Genomic DNA, 21,132 nt, shown 5'->3' with positions numbered 1-21,132 from the left:
ACATCATGCCTGTATGAATAGAAGCTGGACACCCTAGGCTTCCTTTGGGTATTCAGCCCTGAGGTTGCACATGTTAACATCTTTGTCACCAGACACACTTTCTAATGCAAGCAGTGTGTGTCTTCGGTTTTCAGGAGTGAAGGTTTTCTCCTAGGAGATGGCAACAGAAACACTTTCTAATACAAGTAGTGTGTGTCTTCAGATGGCACAAGTGAGGAGTCTCTCCTAGCAGATGCCATCCATCTCTCTTGGTCATTGAAATTCTGGAGACCCTTTCATCCCCTTCCAACAGGCCACATTGTTATCTAAGAACTCAGTCTAATTTGAACCTGGCAGTCCCCACCACAGGTCTCTCAAATCCCCTCTTTCCAGGCAGGGACAGGATTCTCAATGTTTCTGTGGTCACTCACATCATTTCTAGTAAAGGCTGGGGAGGGTGCAGGAAGGTGGGGCAATTGTCAATTCATCCCGATTGTTTCTGAGCTTTGCACTGGATGCTTTTCTATTAGGGATAGGACATCTAGGGCTTTTCTGTAGATTAGGAGTGCCACTACAACTAGCAAATTATGTTAATATACCTTTCCCTTGGCAGGGTAGATACTGGGACCCTCTTCCTGAAATGTTAGCCTTGGGCGCTCTGTTTCTCCTCAGGTTTTAGTGTCTCTCTCTGGTAAGGACAGACCATGATTCTCTAAAGCCAAGGGTCTGCAAATTTTGGTTCTTTTAGTGTTTTGGACTACAACTCCCATCAACCCAAACCAGCATAGTCCATGGGGTGGGGCCATGGGATTTGTAGTCTAAAAAATCTAAAAAGCTGTGGGTTGCAGGCCCCTGCCTTAACCAATTCCTTCATCCCTTGGTATTCAAGTTTGATCGATTATATCTAACCCTACAGGGACAGTCAATGATACTCTGTGGCCATTTGGACATCCAGGGTCTCTGAGTACAGCACAGCAACCTCTTGTTTCTTTATTTTGAAAAAAGACAGTGTGACAATCTGTGCTAAGCAGTGCAAGACCCACTTCTTGGGAACAGGCATGACTGCCCCTGGTACTCTCCCTATAATGAGAACATCTTGAGGTATTCCACCCCTACAATGAGAGCAGAGGAACCTTACCCCTTATGATGATTTCCACCTGAGGCTGTGCCTCTAACAAGGGAAGCGAACGCTATGCTACCTGTAGTAAAGCATCTGTACTAAGCCCTACCAAGCTCAATGCTAGGTACCTTATGCACCCTGCCCCTGGTACAGTGCCACAAGAAGAACTGACTCTGGTACTTTGCCCGTTATAAGACACCCATTTGTAGCTTCTCCCTTTTTTAAGTATAAGGATACTTCTCACAGTTGGACAGCCAGAAGTACCCTAACTCTTAGGCAAACAGCCCTATGTAGTCTACTCTCTCCAAGGGCAACCCTATGCCCTCTCCCCTCTAAAAGGACCACATTTAAGACACGGCTCCTTCAGAAAGACAGCATCCGGTACTCTGACTCTCAGAGAAAAGCGCCTCTAGTGCCCGGCGTCTTAGCAGGATATTTTCTGGTATTTTGCAACAAATTGTATTGTCCTTGTGCATTGAATCTTACTGTCAGACCAGCCACTTAGAACGACTATGCTCAATGAAGCTGCTGGTGGTTCTACACATTGAGGAGAGGAAGCATTTTGGTTTTCTGACTATGCTTTTCTATTTCCCCAGTGCGCCGAGCTTCAGAAAAAGATCTGAAAGGGAGCAGGTAAAGAATAGTTCAAACATCTTTCTGTTTCTTCTGGACCTAATAATCATTCATAGCACACCTGTGCTGTTTGGCATGTTCTTTGGTTGTGTGCTTGTGTTGTTTGTAATGTTTCCTTGTGGTTTGTCTTTCCAACTTTATTAATGCATTCTTGCTGTTGATCCTTCTCATCATCAAGTGTCAATGCTGTGTAGCATTCCTCTGTAGGGTATTTATGAGCTGTTGGTCATAAATGACTGTGATGCTGCTTCTCTTTCCATCTTATCTGTGTTATTTTATTTCTCTTACCCAGGCAGACTGTCCGTACCTCTGTTCTCCGTGCTATCTGTACTGTGGATTTTGTTGTGTTCTCTGTAGGGCCTCTTCAGTCACTTCACTTTGGAATTGTACATGTGTTGCGTCTTTGATTCTACACAGTGTTTGTGCTGTTATTTCTATTCTCACTGGTGGCTGGACACACTACTCTTCTCCCCATGGTGTATGTGTTATTTGCTGTTACATTTCACGCCCGCGCTGTTTGTTCCCTGTGTTGCCTGGGCTGTTTTGTATTTTCTTCTCCCTGTTGGTTGTGCTACTTTTTGTTGTTGTCTCTTCTCCATTGTCTCTTTGTTGTTTGTTTGTTTCTTCTCCATAGTGGCTGTGAGGTTTGGTATTTTCTCAATGGTCTCTGTTCTGTGTGTGCTCTCTGTGGCATCAGTGCTGTTTCTTACCTCATCTAAAGTGAGTTTGGTTGCATCAAATCATTGTACAAGAACATTTAAAACTTGTAATGACCTATGGCCGGGCTACATGTTAGTTCCACTTCTACTTAAGCTTTATTTGTTGGAGTTACATATGGTGTAAGCTGAAGTAGCCGCAATTTCATCACATTTATGAGATATTTCTCCTCCATCAGTTTTTTTCCTAACCACATTATATTCAGGAATTAGACTCCAACTTCAGAGGATATCGAGTAAACTGCTACAGTACTGAGAAGTTAATTCGCTGGAAATGGATAATGAATAGGGAAGAAAAACAAAGGATTGATTGTTTTAGACAAAAGGGAAAAAACATCTGAAAGTTAAAGACTGCTGGGCTGACCAAATTCTAGAAAGAGTGCATCTTTGTTGGGACATGTGTTTGGAAGAAAGTATTGGGAAAGCCTGCATTTTAATACAGGTCTTCTTTTGTTTTATAAATGTGGGGGCTTATTGATTTTTCCCCTCGAGAGCCATAGCGTTCATAGTCCACGAATGATGAGCTGCTTTGATTAAATTACCATTGATTACATTAGAAGACGTAATATCAAGCAAACGATGTAGGGTCGCATTGGCTAGTGACCAGGATTTCTTTGGTCTCCTGATCTGGAGCATTTAGACAAAATGAGGGCTCATATGGGTTCAACTGTTCTCAGGGAGTGTTGGCCAAAGACGCCATTTAGAAGTGGCTAAAACCTATCGCTATGAGAATTTCTGAACAGTGCAGTCATGCAGCATTATTAGATTTCACTGGCAAAACAGTGGTTCGATGTGAAAAATGCATATATAATCCCCAATATCCTTGGTATATCGGTATTTTCTTGAATTTCCGGCTGGGTCACGTTCCAACAGGGCAGGTGAGAGGAGCATGGTTAAGCATATCGAGAGATGATTTGATTAATAGTATTTGATGTGTCCCTTATTGGTGGAGGCCCACTGCAATGTATTAAACGCTTGCGGGTTCAGATAGATGTGTGCACCTGTAATAAAGCATTGCCAACCCTATGGCTTTGTGATGATCCAGAATGTGTGTCACAATATTTGCTGATTATTTACAGAGGCTGAAAAAACGACATTTAATGAGGTGTTGTACATTTTGAAGCTGCAAGCCTGAGCTCACTTTTGAATGCTGTACAGTAATGAAGGTTTGGTAGTAACTGTTCCTGGTTTGAAAGGTTACTATTATATGTTTACTTTCTAGAGCTCCTCATATTAAAGATAAATCTTTAGACGAGCTTTAACATGGTTACATGATACAAATAGATGATGAAATTGGCCTGATTGATGAGAATATTACATATTTATTGGGAAAATGGTTTTGTGCTTCCCTATGTTAGTACACATGGTGACTTTTAGCATTATTGCGTGATATGTATAGAGGACGATTTTGTATTATGTATGAGAGTGTTTAATGTACATGGTTGAGGTGTTTTTGTATGCACCTATCTTAGTGTAAATGATAACTCTAATAATGTATTGTAGTCTAGAATGTACAGCTTCCTTACATGGATGTTATGTTTTTATGGTGTGTTAGCTTGGGTTCTTGTGATCAATTTATTCTGGTTCTTGAGTAAAACTGTGATTGGCATTGTGTTATAAAATGCAGGCTGCGGCTTTGTGAAATTAATTGTCTTTAAAAGATGGTAGTTTCCTTCTCCAAGGTGTCTGTGCTGCATTTTCTCCTCTACAGTGTCTGAATGTGTGTTCTTGTGTCTGCAGTATGTGTTAGTGTGCTGTCTGTTCTATTTTCCATAGTACCTGTGCTGTTTGTTGTCATCTTGTTGGTGTGTCAGTGACCCTAAAATATGCCCAATAAACTCTTTTCTCCCCCCAACCCTTGTCACCATCGCCCAAATGTACATTTTCCTTTCGTTGTTATTTTAATGGGGGTGGTAACCGTAGTTCAATTAAATGCGTTCGAACATTGGCAGACTATTTCAGATTCTCCCCAATTGTGTTTTTCCCTTTTCATTGAAGCAACATGGCTCTGGTTTCCAAAATAAATGTTCCTTAGATGGGAGAGGACTCAAGCATGCAGGTCTTGCAGTAGCCTGGAATGCCAGACCACCCTGTGAGAACCACTTCTTTCAATTTCCTTTTCGCTCTTCAACGTCATGCTCGGGTGTCATGCAAAGTTGTGAAACCTGACAACGCTGAGGGAATAGACTTCCACAACATTCACATGCAGGGATCAAGGAATGGCAAAGCCTGACCGCCTAGAGAGAACAAACCCCAATCCGTAACTATGGGGGCTGGGTGTCAGGGAGTTTGCAGGACCACTCTCACCTTGAGATATTAGGGTTCCTGAGGGTAACCATCATTCGACTGGATAGGAAGTATTTCGCCCTCCCTGATGGCGTTCAGCGCCAAGATGCCACCTGACATGATATACTCCCCTATTGTGCCGCTTGTGTTCATTTCTCTCCTCTAAATGACTTGTTTGTGCTGCTAATCCCCACTGTGGTGTGTTTGTTTCTGTGTCTATGGTTGTTCTATTCTGTCCAGCATTCATTATAGTGTGTGTGTGTGTTGTTAACCATTATTTGTCTTATCTGTGAATCATTCCTTTTCACTATGCTTATAAGCTGCTTACTTGTGGACAACAAAACATTGGCATTTTTTTCAGCGCTTTGCTAAATTGTGTGGACTAATTTCCCCTGATACTTACATCTTCTTATGAGTGAGAGCCCTCTTTTTAAAACACTCCTTTGCCACCCCTCATCCTCCATACTCCTCATCTTCACATTTCCCCAATCTCAGTGCCTTTCACTATACAGGGTTATTGGGGAACACAACCTCTTTCTGCCTACACATGTCTGCATTAAAAATGTACTTAATGTTTCTGCTGACAAAATGCGCTACCCTTTTTTGCTGTGCAAAATTATGGCTCTGTATCGTTTCATATTGTTTTCGTTGGTCATTGTTTTTTGCTCAATGATAGGGCCTCGTGCAGTGGTCTCTCTTCTGTTTAGAATTGTTCACTGTCGCATGCTTATGCTGTTTTCAGTGTTCTCTGTGGTATTAGAATTGTTATTCATTCATATATAGGGTATTGCACCACTCAGAAAACACCTCTACTGTGCCTCGTTTGCCTACAGAACGGCCATTTTGATACTCGCATGTGATGATGCTGAATGTAATAAGCAGGTGGAGAACTCTGCCTATTTGTGGCATTCTTTGTCATTTTGTATTCATTTCCTATGCAGAACAGGGGCGTGGTGGCCTCATTACGGGGTTGCCAGAAAACCCACTGCTAGGCGGCAGGCTACCGGCAACCCTGTAACACTGCTTCCGCTGCCTGACTTCCTGGTGCCACAGGGATATTACGGCAGGCGAGTGAAACAGTAAATCCCCATTCCCAGAAAGGAATGTGGCCAATGAAGCACCTGCACCATTGCTAACGGTGCAGGTGCTTCAGTGATGACCATGCCAGTACAGGCCTGAAAACTCAGCAGGTCAGGTCAGGCCTTCGGGGGGGTCTGTGTCCCCTACCAGCATTGTTGTAGTGCGGCAGTCCAGAAAGGGGGCCGGTATGTTGCAACTGGCACCTTTATTTCCGGACCGCCATACTTATAATGAGGGCCTATGATCCTTGCAGGAAAACTGCCAGCATACCTGTCTTTATCTCATTTTGATGTGTGCAGAGAGGCTTGAAACATTGTGGATCCCACCTCTTTTTTTTCTTATGTAAAACTCAGATGGGATGCATAGGAATTCATTCTAATGCTGGCGGCCATTAACTTTGGCAGACTTATTTACTTTACATTTACTTGGCAGACTTATTTGCCTCTACTGTCCTGGTTGGGGTGTAAATAGGCACAGAAATCTGGGACCGCCTGTTTCCATGCCTTTTCTACAAGCCCAACACAATATTATCAAAATTCACTTGCGAGGGCCATGGGAGCGCTAGTGTTAGCGGATATGAACCTTTCTTTGGATAAGCAATTCACTTAAGTTGGCCCTGATGCTGCACATACATGTTTGGTTTATCATTCACACTCATTGAACCTGTGTATTGTTTTAACCATGGTGCTGCTATGCTGTGAAACATTCTGTGGTTATCTCTGTTGCATTCTCTCCTGTATACCTAGATTCACTATGTACTGAAAATCTCTCTGATGTTTCTTGTTGCTGCTCTTTCTTTCTCCCAGGGCTGAAGAGAAGGGGTAAGTAACACAGCACTCTGGACTTTTTGTCCTATTCAGAAATCCCCATCTTCTGCCTTCCAAGGTCCTGCTCTATTATACCCTGTGTCCACCTTCATTATTCTCTACCCAGCAATATAAGCCAATTAAATGATACCCTCTCCTGAGGGTCACTACTTACCAAATTCATGCTCAGTCCAGTCATAGCGTGCTTGATCTCTTAGCCTTAGGCCATTGGGGAAGTAGGGTCACTTAAAGGTGATCATAGACAGGAAGGACTACTAGGGTGAAGTGCACTAGTCCTTGCTATCCTCCAAGAGGTCAAAGTGTCTAAGAATGAACGACCCAACTCAGATGACAATAGACATGAAGAGTCTCACAGATTTCTAATCAAGAACAAGGGGGCTCGCTTAAATCACAGAATGTATAGGAGTAAGTGGTATCTCAGTCTTCCCATGGTCTTCCCATGGCCTTCGACTTATCAGAGCCAATTCTCGTCTTCAAATGTGAGGCCTTCACCCAACCATAGGGACGACAAACAGAGTCTTTTCAAGGCCTGTGCCACCTGTGGCCCCAGGAATGTCTATGTGGAAGCATTCCACTCTAGACTGCCTGTACTGCCTGTATCTGGCACATGACACCTAGGACTGACCAATATGTCAGGTTAGTGGCTTGGCTCAACGACATAGGGGCCTCTGACTCAGCTTCGGTCCAGAATCACGCTTCCCTCAGACAGAGCAGATCAGTGCAGGGTGCTTCCTCTACCAAAGGGTCAAGATCACACGAGGATACCTCTCGTACTAAGAAGGCAAAGAGGGTCCAGTTTCCCTCTGCCAAGGTAGTCTCGACGTCGACTTCAGCAATAGCGCCAACGGCTGCTTCTGTGTCTAGAAAGCGCTCCTCATCGAAGAGCGAACAGGTGAGGTCTTCGTCATCGTCTATGCCTCCGTCACAATGATCTTTTACACAAAGATTAACCTCTTTCTATATTGGTTTAAGCACAATAATGAAACATGTTTCTGCTACACTTGATCACACTTGATCACACAAGCTCCCGCAGAAAAGGTAACGATGTCTCAGGGCATCAATCAGAGTGCCATTTAAAATGCCTTGTAAACATTTGATGCTGCTGAAATCTGCCCCAGAACTCTTTCCATCCACAACATGCAAGAACCAGCAGTACCTCTGTATCCTGCCCTTAAACACTTGAAGAAACCGCTCCAGAACCCAGTCATTTACGATCTGAAGGCATCTGCCATGGAATCCTGCACTTCACTACTTGTAAATAATCTGCAACCGAGGCCTCACCTACTTCAATCACGCAGACGATATTCAAATTTGTATCTACAACCCTAAATCAAATGCTGCTCAATTTTAGACTCATGAATGTTGACTAATCAGTTAACACTCAACCCAACTAAAGCTGAAATTGTGAGCTCCGTTCCAGAACAGCCCAACACACAACAGTTTCTTAATCAGAAGACATAGGAATTTGCCTCCAGCTGACAATAACAGTTAAAACCCCATTCCTCTTAGAGCACTGCATCGCCCTCTAGCTTCAAATTAAAGCTATTGTTATAAGCTGTTCTTTCAACTAAGATCCCTCCAGTAATTCATGCCATAACTGCCGATTTCACATAGAGCCGTTGCAGTGCTCATCCTAGTACTCACAACTGGATAAGGCCACTGCCTCTATGCAGGCCTCATAGAGTGCAAAACGCACAAGCTAGACTTCTCTGGGAGGGTGGGAAAACATCGCCCCCTACTCTCTGAGCACTCCACTGGCTCCAGGTCAAGTGCAAAACTCAATGCAGAGCCCTTTGTATCGTCCAATGCAGCTTCCAGGGCAGGGGCCCATACAGTCCACCATGAAGAAATTAATCCACCATGTGGCTGATAGAACACTATGTTGCAACAACACGCGTCTAGTAGCAGTCCCACAGGTGAACTGGAAATGACCGGCAAGATCATGATTCTCATTCCTGGCAACCAGCCAATGGAACATCATGATCTGCCAACTCCTCAAAATGGGTGGGAACATGGCCTTCAAAAAGTACTCAAGACCTGCCTGTTTGACAGATGTTTACAAGCAAAATATCATGGATCTTCACCCTCCAAGGATCTACCCAATCAGGTTGATACAACACACGCATACCTTTATAGACTTGGCACTCCATACAACCACCTGAGCACAACGTCACAAACAAGAGTACACACAAGACTAGATTCAATTGGGTTAGACTCACCCATGCATCCAAGAGACCACTGAGCATGTCACTTTCAGAGGCTGTACTCTGTCCGGTCTATGCAAGACGCGACCTTGTCCAAGATGCCCATAACACAGATACTGCTGCAATCCGCTCACCTCCACCACACCCCCATTAGATTGGACACAGGAATTGAAGCACCCTCTTCCATTGCAAAATCACCATTTCCATGCATGCTGACCCAAATCCTACTGGCTTTGTTCTAGCTCATTAGCTACAGACACAGGATTCATCACGATCCACCCAAAATCTCCACCACCTAATAGTGATCATAAAAATGAACTCAAGCATATCAGGAACCCCACCATCCTGATTAATAACAACAGCGTGGAGCTTCTCCTTTCCACCTCCCCACATGCAGGCGGAAACCCTATTGGGTCAGGGTAAGCCAACAACCATGGACATAGGACTCCTCAAGAGCCTCCATTATTTCCTCCCCCAACTAATCTACTCACCTTCCCAATCTCGCAGCCTCTTACACTAGAAACACAACATTCCATAACACTGCTGCCTAACTCCTGCTAGCAACCCCACCACTACATTTACCACTGCAAATCCAAAGGGATCGCTGTGTGAATTGCCTACCATTCCTGTATACCTTTTTAATAACTCCACTCGTCCCGGAACAATCCCTCTTCCAGTATCACAGCAATGCGTGCTAGTCGGTATTCAGGTCGCCTCTCTGGATAGGCAAACACCCAAGTGCCACTGCCACGAATCTCCTAGAAAAATACTGCCACAAAGAACTTGGGTATTTCTGTCCTGGACCCATCAACACCTCCGGGTTCAAACGTGTGTCTACCACCTTCACCCACTACCTGTCCCACCCCTCTCTCTTCCCTTGAAGAACCACGTACCAAGGTCCTCCAAAAGGGAGAAGCTACACTTCAAAAGACCACGTTGCAATCCGTTACTTGTAGGGAACTTCTCCCTTCTGAAGCCTGACCATTGGGGTGCTCCAATCACCTTCCTAAACCTGTATATTCTCTGCTTTCTGAAACGGACGAGGGGATTGCACCTTTGCAGCCCACTTCAGAATCTTGCTCCTTCATTATACAGAGGAACGTGTTTCAGAATGCTGTGCTTTTAGTGTTGTCAGAATGTATCACAGATCTCTAACACTCCAGTTTATGCAGGAACCTGCACCAGAATTCCGTCTTTTTCATTATAGGGCTACCTGTTGCAATTTCTGCCCCTTCACTGCAAATTGAAGCCTCTCCATATTTTATTTTCTCTGGCTTCAGTAACCTGCTCTAGTTCCATATACCAAGGTCGGGATTTGCTTCTCTAATAGAATTGCTTTTGGCCTTTAAAAGACTAGTCTCAGTCAGTTGCTAAGGACTTAACTCGTGAAGCATAGCGCAAACACTGCATGACTCGTGAAGCATAGCGCAAACACTGCATGACTCGTGAAGCATAGCGCAAACACTGCATGACTCGTGAGGCATTGCGCAAACACTGCATGACTCGTGAAGCATAGCGCAAACACTGCATAACTCGTGAAGCATAGCGCAAACACTGCATGACTCGTGAAGCATAGTGCAAACACTGCATGACTCGTGAGGCATAGCGCAAACACTGCAGCTTCCACATCTTCTAGCAAGACGATCCTGCTCCATAACCCTGTGCTGAAGGTCTCTGTAGGGTAGTGTGTGCACAGAAGCCATTTCAATGAATTGGGTTAGGACTTTCTCAGCACCACTGCATAATGGAAGTTTGAAGCATTGGTTCCAGTCCATGCGGTGCAGCACTTGAAACCCCGCCGCATGCAGTAGAATGTGCAACACTGCATCTTGCATAGTTCGGATATTAGGGTATTTCTATTGTCATGGACCACTGGCTGGGTGCTCCCCATTGGTATTTGCACAGCCCCTAATAAGAATGACTATTGCTGGGCCACTGGTTTGGGGTGTGACTACCATTGTGACTCTGCAGCTGAGAGAGGTAGCTCCCCATCATGGGCCCTGCCCATTGGTTCTGAATATGTATGCACTTGAGAACAATACTTCATGCCCCTGCCCTAGGCCAGTTGGAAAGGGTGAGGAAGATGGGGGAGGTTTTTGGGAGAAGCACTGGGTCTAACATTAATCCTCCTAAAAGTCCAAGTGTGAGCACTTCTAAGAGTCACGAGGACTAGTCATGTGGGCCGGTGTGGCTGGATTTAACATGGGTTTTCTTTCTGGCAGGGTGCTCAACTGGATCTCACAAGGACTGGAGAAGGTGATCCCGCAGCCGGTCACAAAGCAGATGGGGCAGGTGAGTGTGGCGCTCCTTGGACTGTGGTCCCCCTAAGCCCCCTTTCCTCGCGTCTCTTGTTTTGTATCAGCCACACTGCTCTTACATGTTTACAGCCTATACTGCCCACACCATTTCTCCATAGCCAGGCAGGTGGAAGGTCAAAAGGGGGATAGTTTGGGGTTAAGCACACCCTCAAGTCATTGAGTAAGTCTTCCATTTCAGCGATGAAGCCCAGCCCGGTACATTTATAAAACAAGTAGGCCAAAAAGAGCATTCCAGATCATGAATTCACCTTAGAGATGATCGTTTCCTATAGTACCCACAAATATTGTTCTTTTGCAGAAGTAAATACATTAATGATGCCATCAGAATACACTGTCCACTTATCAGTGCGATATATACCATACCTGCACAAACACCGGATGCAAATCATATACATTGTGTGACTGATGAGAATTCTTGCCCTGTGAAAGGAAACATATTTCATCAGAAGAAAGGGCTACTACATAATTCACAAGAATGCCTGTGCCAGTCACTATGCTATCACGATTGTTGTGTTAGTAAACACTCCCATAAGAAATAATGGGCCAGATAATACCCCATCAGAATTCCTTTGACAGTCAATATGCATTCACAATTCCTGTGTTTCCATACGCTCCCAACAGAATTCACGTGCCAGTAAATACTCCATCAGAATGCCTGTGACAGTCACTATGCTATCACAATTCCTGTGTTAGTAAACACTCCCAACAGAATTCGTGAGACAGTAAATACTCCATCAGAATTCCTGTGAGAGTGAATGTTATATGATATAATGGTTTATTTATATAGCACCTACACAATGTGTTTCAAAGCGCTTCACGGCAAGGGAGGGAAAAAGGGAAAATCCAATGACACTCTTACAAGGCCATGAACAACAAGAATGTGAAATTAACTATCGTACTCGGCCTGCCGACATCTCAAATAGTGCAAGGGCTATGACACAGATAGGAAGGAAATGGGAACAGGCTGGCGACTACCGTACTAGGCCTGACAACATTTCTGGTAGAGCCAGAGAATTACAAGCGGTGAAGGAGAGGGGAGGAGAAAGGCATGAGAGGAACAAAACAAATGACTATCGTACTAGGCCTGGCAGCATTTCCGATGGTGCTGGAGGGGGGAACAAGTAACGGAGTGGGGGAGGAGACAAACATTTGTTGCTGTCATACTAGGTCCAGGGACAATTCTGATACAATACGCGCATAGAAATAAGTAAGAGAGGACGGAAGGAGAGAGGGAGAAGGGAGAAGGGAGAGGAGGAAAGAACAGAGAATAAACAGTGAAAAAAGAGCAAAGAAGCAGGGGGAGAGCGAATACAGTTGCAGAGGTCAGTAAAACACATAATGTTGCAGGGAACAGAAAATGTAGGCAAGGATTCAAGATGACGATAAGCACAGCATGATTCAGGGCCACCCTAAGTACAAGATCCAGCGGAGGTCCAGCATGAGAGTTGAGAAGGTGAAGCACCAAAAGTCAATGGGCCTCATTACGACCTCGGCGGTAGCCATGTCGCTATTGGTGGCATGGCTGCCGCCGAAATCGCGTCTGGGTCCTCAGAATGAGGAATTACCGGGCCATTCCGAGTTCGGAAGGCCCGGTAATTCCTCCCTCCAAGGACCCAGACCCGGTCCTTCCCCATTCCCATTTCAGCCCCCATAGGGCTGAATGGGAATGGGAGAGGGAGCAAACAACGGGCCATTACGAGTTGGTCCATTGTGTGCTCCTTCTTCCCCTCGCGGGACCTGGTAAGCACGCCTGGTTTGACCAGGCGTTGCTTCTTGGGTCCCGCGAGGGGACCCCGTAATGAGGCGGTACGGGGTAAACGGTGCCGGCACCTTTTACGGCACCGTTTATCCCGTACCGCCAGGGTCGTAATGAGGCCCAATGTGTCCATAAAGTCAAATCCAAGCGTTGGCAACAGGTCAGTGAAGGTGAAACCATAATGAATCAAGACGACGGCAGTGATTGGGTGTATGGGTGTGGGAGGTTTGGAAGAAGGGATGGGGAGAAAGGGAAGCGGGAGAAGAGAACAGGGAAAGCAGAGTGTCGGGGACTTCAGGACGGGCCAGGAGGGGGGGTGGGCACAAAGGGCATGAAGGGGAACCATGGAGGGGGTGAGGGGCAAAATGGACATAAGGGGGGACCAGGGAGGGGTTGAAGAGCACAGCGGACATCATGGGGGTCCAGGAGGGGCACAGAGAGACATCACAGGGGACCAGAGTGGGTTGGGAGCACAGAGAGACATCACAGGGTAACAGAGGGGGAGAGGGGCACAGAGAAACATCACGGGGGACCAGAGGTGAGTGGGGGGCACAGAGAGACATCATGGGGACCAGAGGGGGGCACAGAGAGACATCACAGTGACCAAAGGAGGCATGGGGGCATAGAGAGGCATCATGGGGGACCATAGGGAGGTGGGGGAGCACAGCAAGACATCATGGGGGACCAGAAGGGGGTGGGGGCACGGAGAGACATCACCACTGGGGACTAGAGGGGGTGGGGGGCACAGCTAGGCATAAAGGGGGACCAGAGGGGAGGTGGGGAGCCCAGAGAGACATCACGGGGTGTCAGAGTGGGAAGGGGGCACACAGAGACATTGTGGGGGCTAGAGGGGTGTGGGGGGCACAGAGAGACATAAAGGGGGGGGCAGAGTGGGGAAGGGGGCACAATGAGACATCACGGGGGCCCAGAGAGGGGTGGAGGGCACAGAGAGACATCACAGGGGACCAAAGGGGTCACAGAGAGACATTGCAGGGGACCAGAGGGTGTTGGGGCAGAGAGAGATATAAAGGGGGACCAGAGGGGTGAGGGGGGCACAGAGAGACATCATGGGGACCAGAGCGGGGAGGGGGTCGCAGAGAGACATCACAGGGGACCAGATGGGGATGGGCCAGGGGAAGCGGGCAGCAGACAGGGAACAGACAGGGGCCTGCGTAGTGGGCCGGCTCCCACCTTCCGATCGCTGCTATTGGCTAATCAAGCCGAGGGAAACCAATGGGAGGAGGGAGCTGGTCCAGGCCAGGGAGGAAGGCTCATCAGGGATTCTGATGCGGCCATGTTGGAAGGCTGAGGGCACACTTGAAATGTTATTGTAAACTGCCCAACAAAGTCGGATTCTGCTACAAATCAGCAGTCACAGGCAAGGATTCCTGGATACACAGTGCACTCTTCGAATAAACGTCATTTAGAATTATGAAAATTCCATATTTGTAAAGAGACACGCGGTGGCATGCAAACATATCAGCACAATCACAGGCTTACCCTGTAGCAGCTAGTGTGAAGTAGAGGGTGGAGAAGGAGCAGGCTGCAGAGCGTGGCGTCCACGATGTTGAAGAAAGGAGAAATGAATATGCATCACAATTCCTGTGCTAGCAAACACTCCCAGCAGATTCCATGGGACATCAGAATGCCAGTGACAGTCAATATGCCATGATAATGCCTGTGTTCGTAAACACCAACCAGAATTCGTGGGCCAGAAAATACTGCTTCAGACTTCCTTTGGCAGTCATACAGCCATTACAATTCCTGCGTTAGGGATCCGGGGAGCATAACGCAAAGACTCAGACACCTCCTTTGTCAGAAAATCCATTTGGCAACAATGTTCTGTTGTTGGAACTTAGGGGTAGTTGTGTGTGCAGATCAGCGTGGTGCTCACATTTCCGCCAAACGTTTAGGGAGTTGGAGTCATGGAAAAGAATTATGAGAAATCTTATGCTCACGCGCATCCCAAAAATAAGAGGCACTGCATATTAGAGATAGTTAATTTTTGTCTAAAGGAAAGAGAGATGTTGTCATTAAATACATCTTGACTTATAGTCGGTCAAGTGGCACAGTGAGTAGAGCGCTCGCTTTGACATCCGTGTAGAGCCTGTTAAAACGCAGGGTGGAATCCCGGCAGGGCCAAACTCAGACCTTCATCATTCGGAGGTCGATAAATGAGCACCACACACCGTGGGTAGACATCACCAGGTATTTAGCAGCGCTCAAATATCTGAGGGTTCGTGGCGCTGTATAAATGCCTAGTTATTATTATTATTTTTGATATAATTGTTTACTGGCATTGAAGCATGGGCTAAATTTTTAAAAAAATGCTTGTCCGTGGCTAGCATATTATACAGTTCCAAAATGTCACCACTATTGTTTGCATGAATTAAAACGACAAACCTGCTAGTTTCTACTACCATGGCATTTCATGTGTTCGTGGGTTGCTCTGTGCATCATACAAACACGTCCCTGTGGTATAAACACGTAAAGATTACCTGCAAATGTGCAGAAATGGCCTGTATGTGCGAGGAGAAAATATAGCAGGAAGTGGAAAGGGGACGGGGCTTTGGGAGCTGGGAGGCATGTGATTAAGCTCTTAGAAGTGTCGAGCAGTAGGCACTCGAGTTGCACACAGGCACGAATCTGGCAGAGAAACAGATACGTGGAGGATAGTTCAACGGTGAAATACCGGAAGCAGGAGATGATTTGAGTATCATCTGTGAATAGGTGGAGTGGAAGCCAAAGGAAACGATACATTTACCAAGAGAGGAGGTGTAGGTGTGATGAGAAGCAGTCAAAGAACCCATCCTTCCACTCAACACTCAAGCAGAACGAATGGGCCAGAAAATATTCCAGCAGAGTTCCTGTTCTGGTCAACTTGTCTTCGGAATACCTGATCTGGTGACTATTCATTGATAGGCATCTTTTGCTGGAGTGGGGTCAGACTGATGCACATATGCTGGGCCTATCTTGTGAGGTCAGTGGAGCGCATCTCGCTCTGGAGTGGGGTCAGACTGATGCACATATGCTGGGCCTATCTTGTGAGGTCAGTGGAGCGCATCTCGCTCTGGAGTGGGGTCAGACTGATGCACATATGCTGGGCCTATCTTGTGAGGTCAGTGGAGCGCATCTCGCTCTGGAGTGGGGTCAGACTGATGCACATATGCTGGACCAATCTTGTGTGGGCAGTGGAACACATCTCTCATTGGAGTGGAGTCAGACTGATGCACATATGCTGGGCCTATCTTGTGAGGTCAGTGGAGTGCATCTCGCTCTGGAGTGGGGTCAGACTGATGCACATATGCTGGGCCTATCTTGTGAGGTCAGTGGAGAACATCTCGCTCTGGAGTGGGGTCAGACAGATGCACAAATGCTGGGCCTATCTTGTGAAGGCACAGTGGAGCGCATTTCTCTCTGGAGTGGGGTCAGACTGATGCTCGTATGCTGGGCCTATCTTGTGAGGTCAGTGGAGCGCATCTCTCTCTGGTGCGGGGTCAGACTGATGCACATATGCTGGGCCAAACTTGTGAGGGCACAGTGGAGCGCATCTCTCTCTAGAGTAGGGCCAGACTGATGCTCATATGCTGGGCCTATCTTGTGTGGGCAGTGGAGCGCATTTCGCTCTGGAGTGGGGTCAGACTGATGCACATATGCAGGGCCTACCTTGTGTGGGCAGTGGAGCGCATCTCTCTCTGGTGCGGGGTCAGACTGATGCGCATACACTGGGCCTATCTTGTGAGGTCAGTGGTGCGCATCTCGCTCTGGAGTGGGGTCAGACTGATGCACATACGCTGGGCCTATCTTGTGAGGTCAGTGGAGCGCATCTCGCTCTGGAGTGGGGTCAGACTGATGCACATACGCTGGGCCTATCTTGTGAGGTCAGTGGAGCGCATCTCGATCTGGAGTAGGGTCAGACTGATGCACATATGCTGGGCCTATCTTGTGAGGTCAGTGGAGCGCATCTCGCTCTGGAGTGGGGTCAGACTGATGCACATATGCTGGGCCTATCTTGTGAGGGCACAGTGGAGTGCATCTCTCTCTGGTGCAGGGTCAGACTGATGCGCATACACTGGGCCTATCTTGTAAGGGCACAGTGTAGCGCATCTCTCTCTGGAGTGGGGTAGAATGATGGCACAGAGTTGGATGAGCTGAGCGAGCCACGTGGTCTGCAGCCCCTGTCGTGACCCCGCCTAGCTGAGGTTATAGCAGTGAAGCGCTGTAGATACTTCGCTGAAGTGTTGAAGGAGCAAGAGGCGACCTCCAACTGAAAGGCAGATGGTGAAGTGATGGGACAAAGTGAGACGGGAGAAGGGGCTATGGGTAGGATGCGGATAACGCAGCGAAGGGTCTGTGAGAGAGTTTTGAGGGAGTTTGAAAACATTTGTAGCATCATGGTTCTGGTGTTGACACCTATAGCAGGCAGTGGCAACAGATGCCATGTTAACCGTTCGAATTTGTATGACAGTACAAAGGAATGAAAGCAGTTAGGACATCACAACGTCTTGCCATCAGTTATTTGTTACATCTGTGTGCCTACCCTCCTTAGTCCAAAATTGCTCCTATTCCGATTCATCCCAATCCAGCTCCATTCATTAGGTCGGCTTAGATAGAGCTCAAGTTCTCTGCCGCAGCCCTTGAAGATATATATCAGAGAAAGGCCATTGTGCCAGTCAGCTGCTCCACGATGCAGAGCGAATGCATCCTTGTGAGAGCACTATTATAGTAGTTACCACTTTTTAGGAGGGAGAGCAGCTGTCTAAGATGCAGAGAGAATTATGAAAGATGCTTTTAAAAACATGCTGCTTGATACATTGGTGTGTTTTTAACTTTTGTGCTGCATTACAGTGCTACTGTCATTTTTGTTCCATTTCAAGAGCCTATCCTACAATGAAGAACAAACAAAGACGATGTACAGTTACAAAGTCAGACTTGTTGGCTTTGCCAATGTTTTCCTTTCATTCCCATTTCCTGTTCTTTTACTACTGCACTGCCTGGCAGAGCTCACTGAGAGGGCATGCGCAGAGACATGCAAGTGTCAGGGATGTCATTTCACCAAAATGCCAGGGGTAGCGGAAGTGACGTCAAGTGACCCTTGACCTCTGATTGCATTACAGGAAGTGATGTCATTGACCCCACCCCAAAGTGACATCACGGGAAGCGATGGAACATAGCCTTTCACCCCTTGAGAAACTAGGAAGTGACATCACATAGCATTGTTTCTAAGTACACTATGAAAAATATGGTTATGATATCACTGTAATGTAATGTAAAGCCCAGTAAGGTAATGCAGGTCTTACTGATGGGTACTTGGAACACAAGAGGCTTTACCCATCTGTTTAACAATAGTCTTGGGGATATAGAAACCTTATATATTATCTGCCTCCAAGAAACTTGGCTCTTGACACAACCAACAGTGGAAGGCTACGAAATAGCCTGGAACACAGCCATAAAGCAGGCCAAGGGAAGACCGATGGCTGGTTTATTGACCATGGTAAAAATAAAACATGGGTTGCGAATAACAAACCCTGTAAATCTAACACCATACATGCAACATGTGACGATCGAAATCAAGAAGAAAAAGTTCGAAGATAATGTTAAACTAACTGCATGTAATCAACCTATACTGGCAGCATAAGGCTTCCGACGAATGGTTATGCTTAGGTTCAATCTCAGATTTAATAGACTCTATATTAATTACTGAGAAGAATGCCAACATTATACTTTGCGGTGACCTTAACATGGAATGTTTAAAAGTACATAATGCTATGATCTTGACATGCACAAAACCGCATATACTGAAAAATCGTCTGATAGCTACATGGGAAGAAGAGATGGAAGCCCAAGGAATGAAAATGCTGAATCAAAATCTTAAAGGGTATATTCTTCCAAAACCTACCTGGCAAAATGATAAATCTAAATCCATTTTAGATTATGTCTGTGCTTCAGAAAACCTGTTGGGAAAGATTAAAGAGCTAAATGTAAATAACATGCCATATAGCGATCATGATCTGGTCAAATTTAATTTGCAAGAACCTAATATGAATAAAGAGGAGACATGGAATTACGATATTTCCATCACCCCAGGCAGAAATCATCAGAAACTGGAAGAGAGACAGATTATGACAATGGCAAAATTGCTGTCTGGTGAAAAAACAAAAGAAACCTTGGACCCGATAGAATATCTGCCACTATTACACGCCTATACTGAAACAGTGAAAGAAGCCAAGTCAAACAATTTCAAGAAGAAACACGTGTACGACAGAAAAGTAATTGAAAAAACTGTGAATTACGAAAAACTATCAGGGCCTTGCAGACTATCTGAAACAAAAAAGTAAGGCGCAAATAATCTATTAAAACTGGCTGCGCTCCCACAAAAGTATTATGCTCCAGAATGACGCTGAAAAAATACGAAAGATCTTGTCATCTAAAAATGCTTGTTCATTCTGGGAAGTGATTAACAATTTGGAAGCTCCACAACAAGCGATCTAACACAACATGGTGACAGAAATGCAATGGATAGAACATTTTGCAAATCTTTTTAACAAAAACGCTGATAGTGAATATCACGAACAAAAAGCAGCCACAAATTGGGATATTACCATCGCTAAGATAGATATCTTCGAAAACATTAAAGGTTGAGTTCATCGAGAGCCCCTGGGCCAGATGGCCTCACAAATCAGATACTGAAATTGCATCCCGACGCGTGGGCTGAATTCTGTTACACCCTGTTTAAAAACATAATTGAAGAAAAAAGGATCCCGGATTATTGGAAAAGTGCAATAATCGTGCCTGTCTTCAAAAAAGGATTAAGAACGTACCCTAAAAATTACAGGTCGATTGCCCTGTTGGACGTTGTGGGAAAATGTTTTGCTACCCAACTGTTATTACAACTAACAGAGTGGATAAAATGGACAGGAGTTGCTGATGATCGCCAAACTGGTTTTATGAAGGGTGTCAGGTGTGGGTTAAATGTATTGTTCATCAACTTACTGAAAATGGAGTCTACAAGGAAAAAAACGAAAATATACTTAGCCTTCATAGATTTAGCTCACGCATTTGACAGCACTGATTACGAGCTTCTATGGACAAAACTTAACAAATGGGGATGTCCAGGAAGTTGGCTTGCTGCAATTAAAGAACTCTACTCGGAACCCAGTATCAGAGTTAGACTGGACCTGCATGGAACCCTTTCATCAGCTATTACTACATCCAGAGGAGTGAAACAGGGGTGCCCCCTTGGAGAAACTCTATTTAGTGCATTTATCTCGGACATAGGAAGAGCGCTAGAGACAACAAGAGCCTTCGCCCCAAAGATAAATGGAAACACACTGGGATAAATCTTATATGCCGATGACATTGTTTTAATTGATGCAGCTCAGATCGGTTTACAGAGGAAACTGATGGCAATAAAAGAGTACACAGAAGCAAATGGCCTGGTGATTAATCCAACAAAAACCGAGATATTGATGCTTCAAAATTTAATGGGCTCAAGAACGGTCAAAAAATTCAAATGGAAAATTGAAAAAAAAAATTCCATCATTGATTTTCGGCGGGGAAGCAATGCTAGGATGCCCGGCTGCTATATGGTCCTGGTGCGAAAATACATTCTGGAGTAAAGTTCTATCACTGCCCAGGGGGACCCCAATCGCTTGCACTAGCTACAAACTCGGATTAACCTCGATCAACGCAAAGGTGATTTGGAACATGCTTGCACTTTACAGGAAGGTACTGGGAACTGGGTGAAAACATAGATCATAGAGCACATCATAGATGTATGGCACAAGTTGACCCCGGAAGCAAGAGCAGTGAATACTCTCCCAAAATATCTTCAAAACTTTCCATGCAGTAAAAAAAGGACTATCTTTTTGAAATTTCGTATGAATTTGTTCCAAACTAAATCTGTCATGAATATAAGAAGTAAGGATAAAACCTTGGATGAAGAATGCAGATTTTGCAGAGCGGAAATCGAAACACTAAAACACCTGGTGTTATATTGCAAAAATCTAAGTGAGTTAAGAACTACCTATTTAGGGCCCGAAATTCTAAAGAGACCGCATTTCAACGACAAAGATTGGTGGAATGTCATCTCAGATGGAACTGACTTGAAATTAATTTTTGCTTCAACATTTTATTTAGAAAAACTAGAAGGTATCATGGCAGAACATCATTGAGTATACCTTTGTCAAGTTCCCAAAAGTTTGCTAAAATCA

General features: G+C 45.6%; 1 protein-coding gene across 7 annotated transcripts in view; it reads left to right on the top strand.

Moving 5' to 3' along the window:
• The window catches only part of CNGB1 (cyclic nucleotide gated channel subunit beta 1), a 1,007,057-nt gene that overhangs the window by 305,590 nt on the left and 680,335 nt on the right, over positions 1-21,132 (top strand). For all 7 annotated transcript variants that reach the window (XM_069654372.1, XM_069654395.1, XM_069654388.1 and 4 more), the window contains exons 12-14: positions 1,696-1,732; positions 6,621-6,635; positions 11,068-11,137. In XM_069654372.1, the coding sequence (XP_069510473.1) occupies positions 1,696-1,732; positions 6,621-6,635; positions 11,068-11,137 (122 nt within the window). The remainder of the gene's footprint in view (positions 1-1,695; positions 1,733-6,620; positions 6,636-11,067; positions 11,138-21,132) is intronic.

This window comes from Ambystoma mexicanum, chromosome 1p (assembly GCF_040938575.1).
Source record: "Ambystoma mexicanum isolate Mex_15411 chromosome 1p, UKY_AmexF1_1, whole genome shotgun sequence".
In the NCBI taxonomy this organism is placed as follows: Eukaryota; Metazoa; Chordata; class Amphibia; order Caudata; family Ambystomatidae; genus Ambystoma; species Ambystoma mexicanum.
The sequence above is the reverse complement of the archived record's forward strand: the minus strand, read 5'-3'. Positions and strand labels throughout refer to the sequence as shown.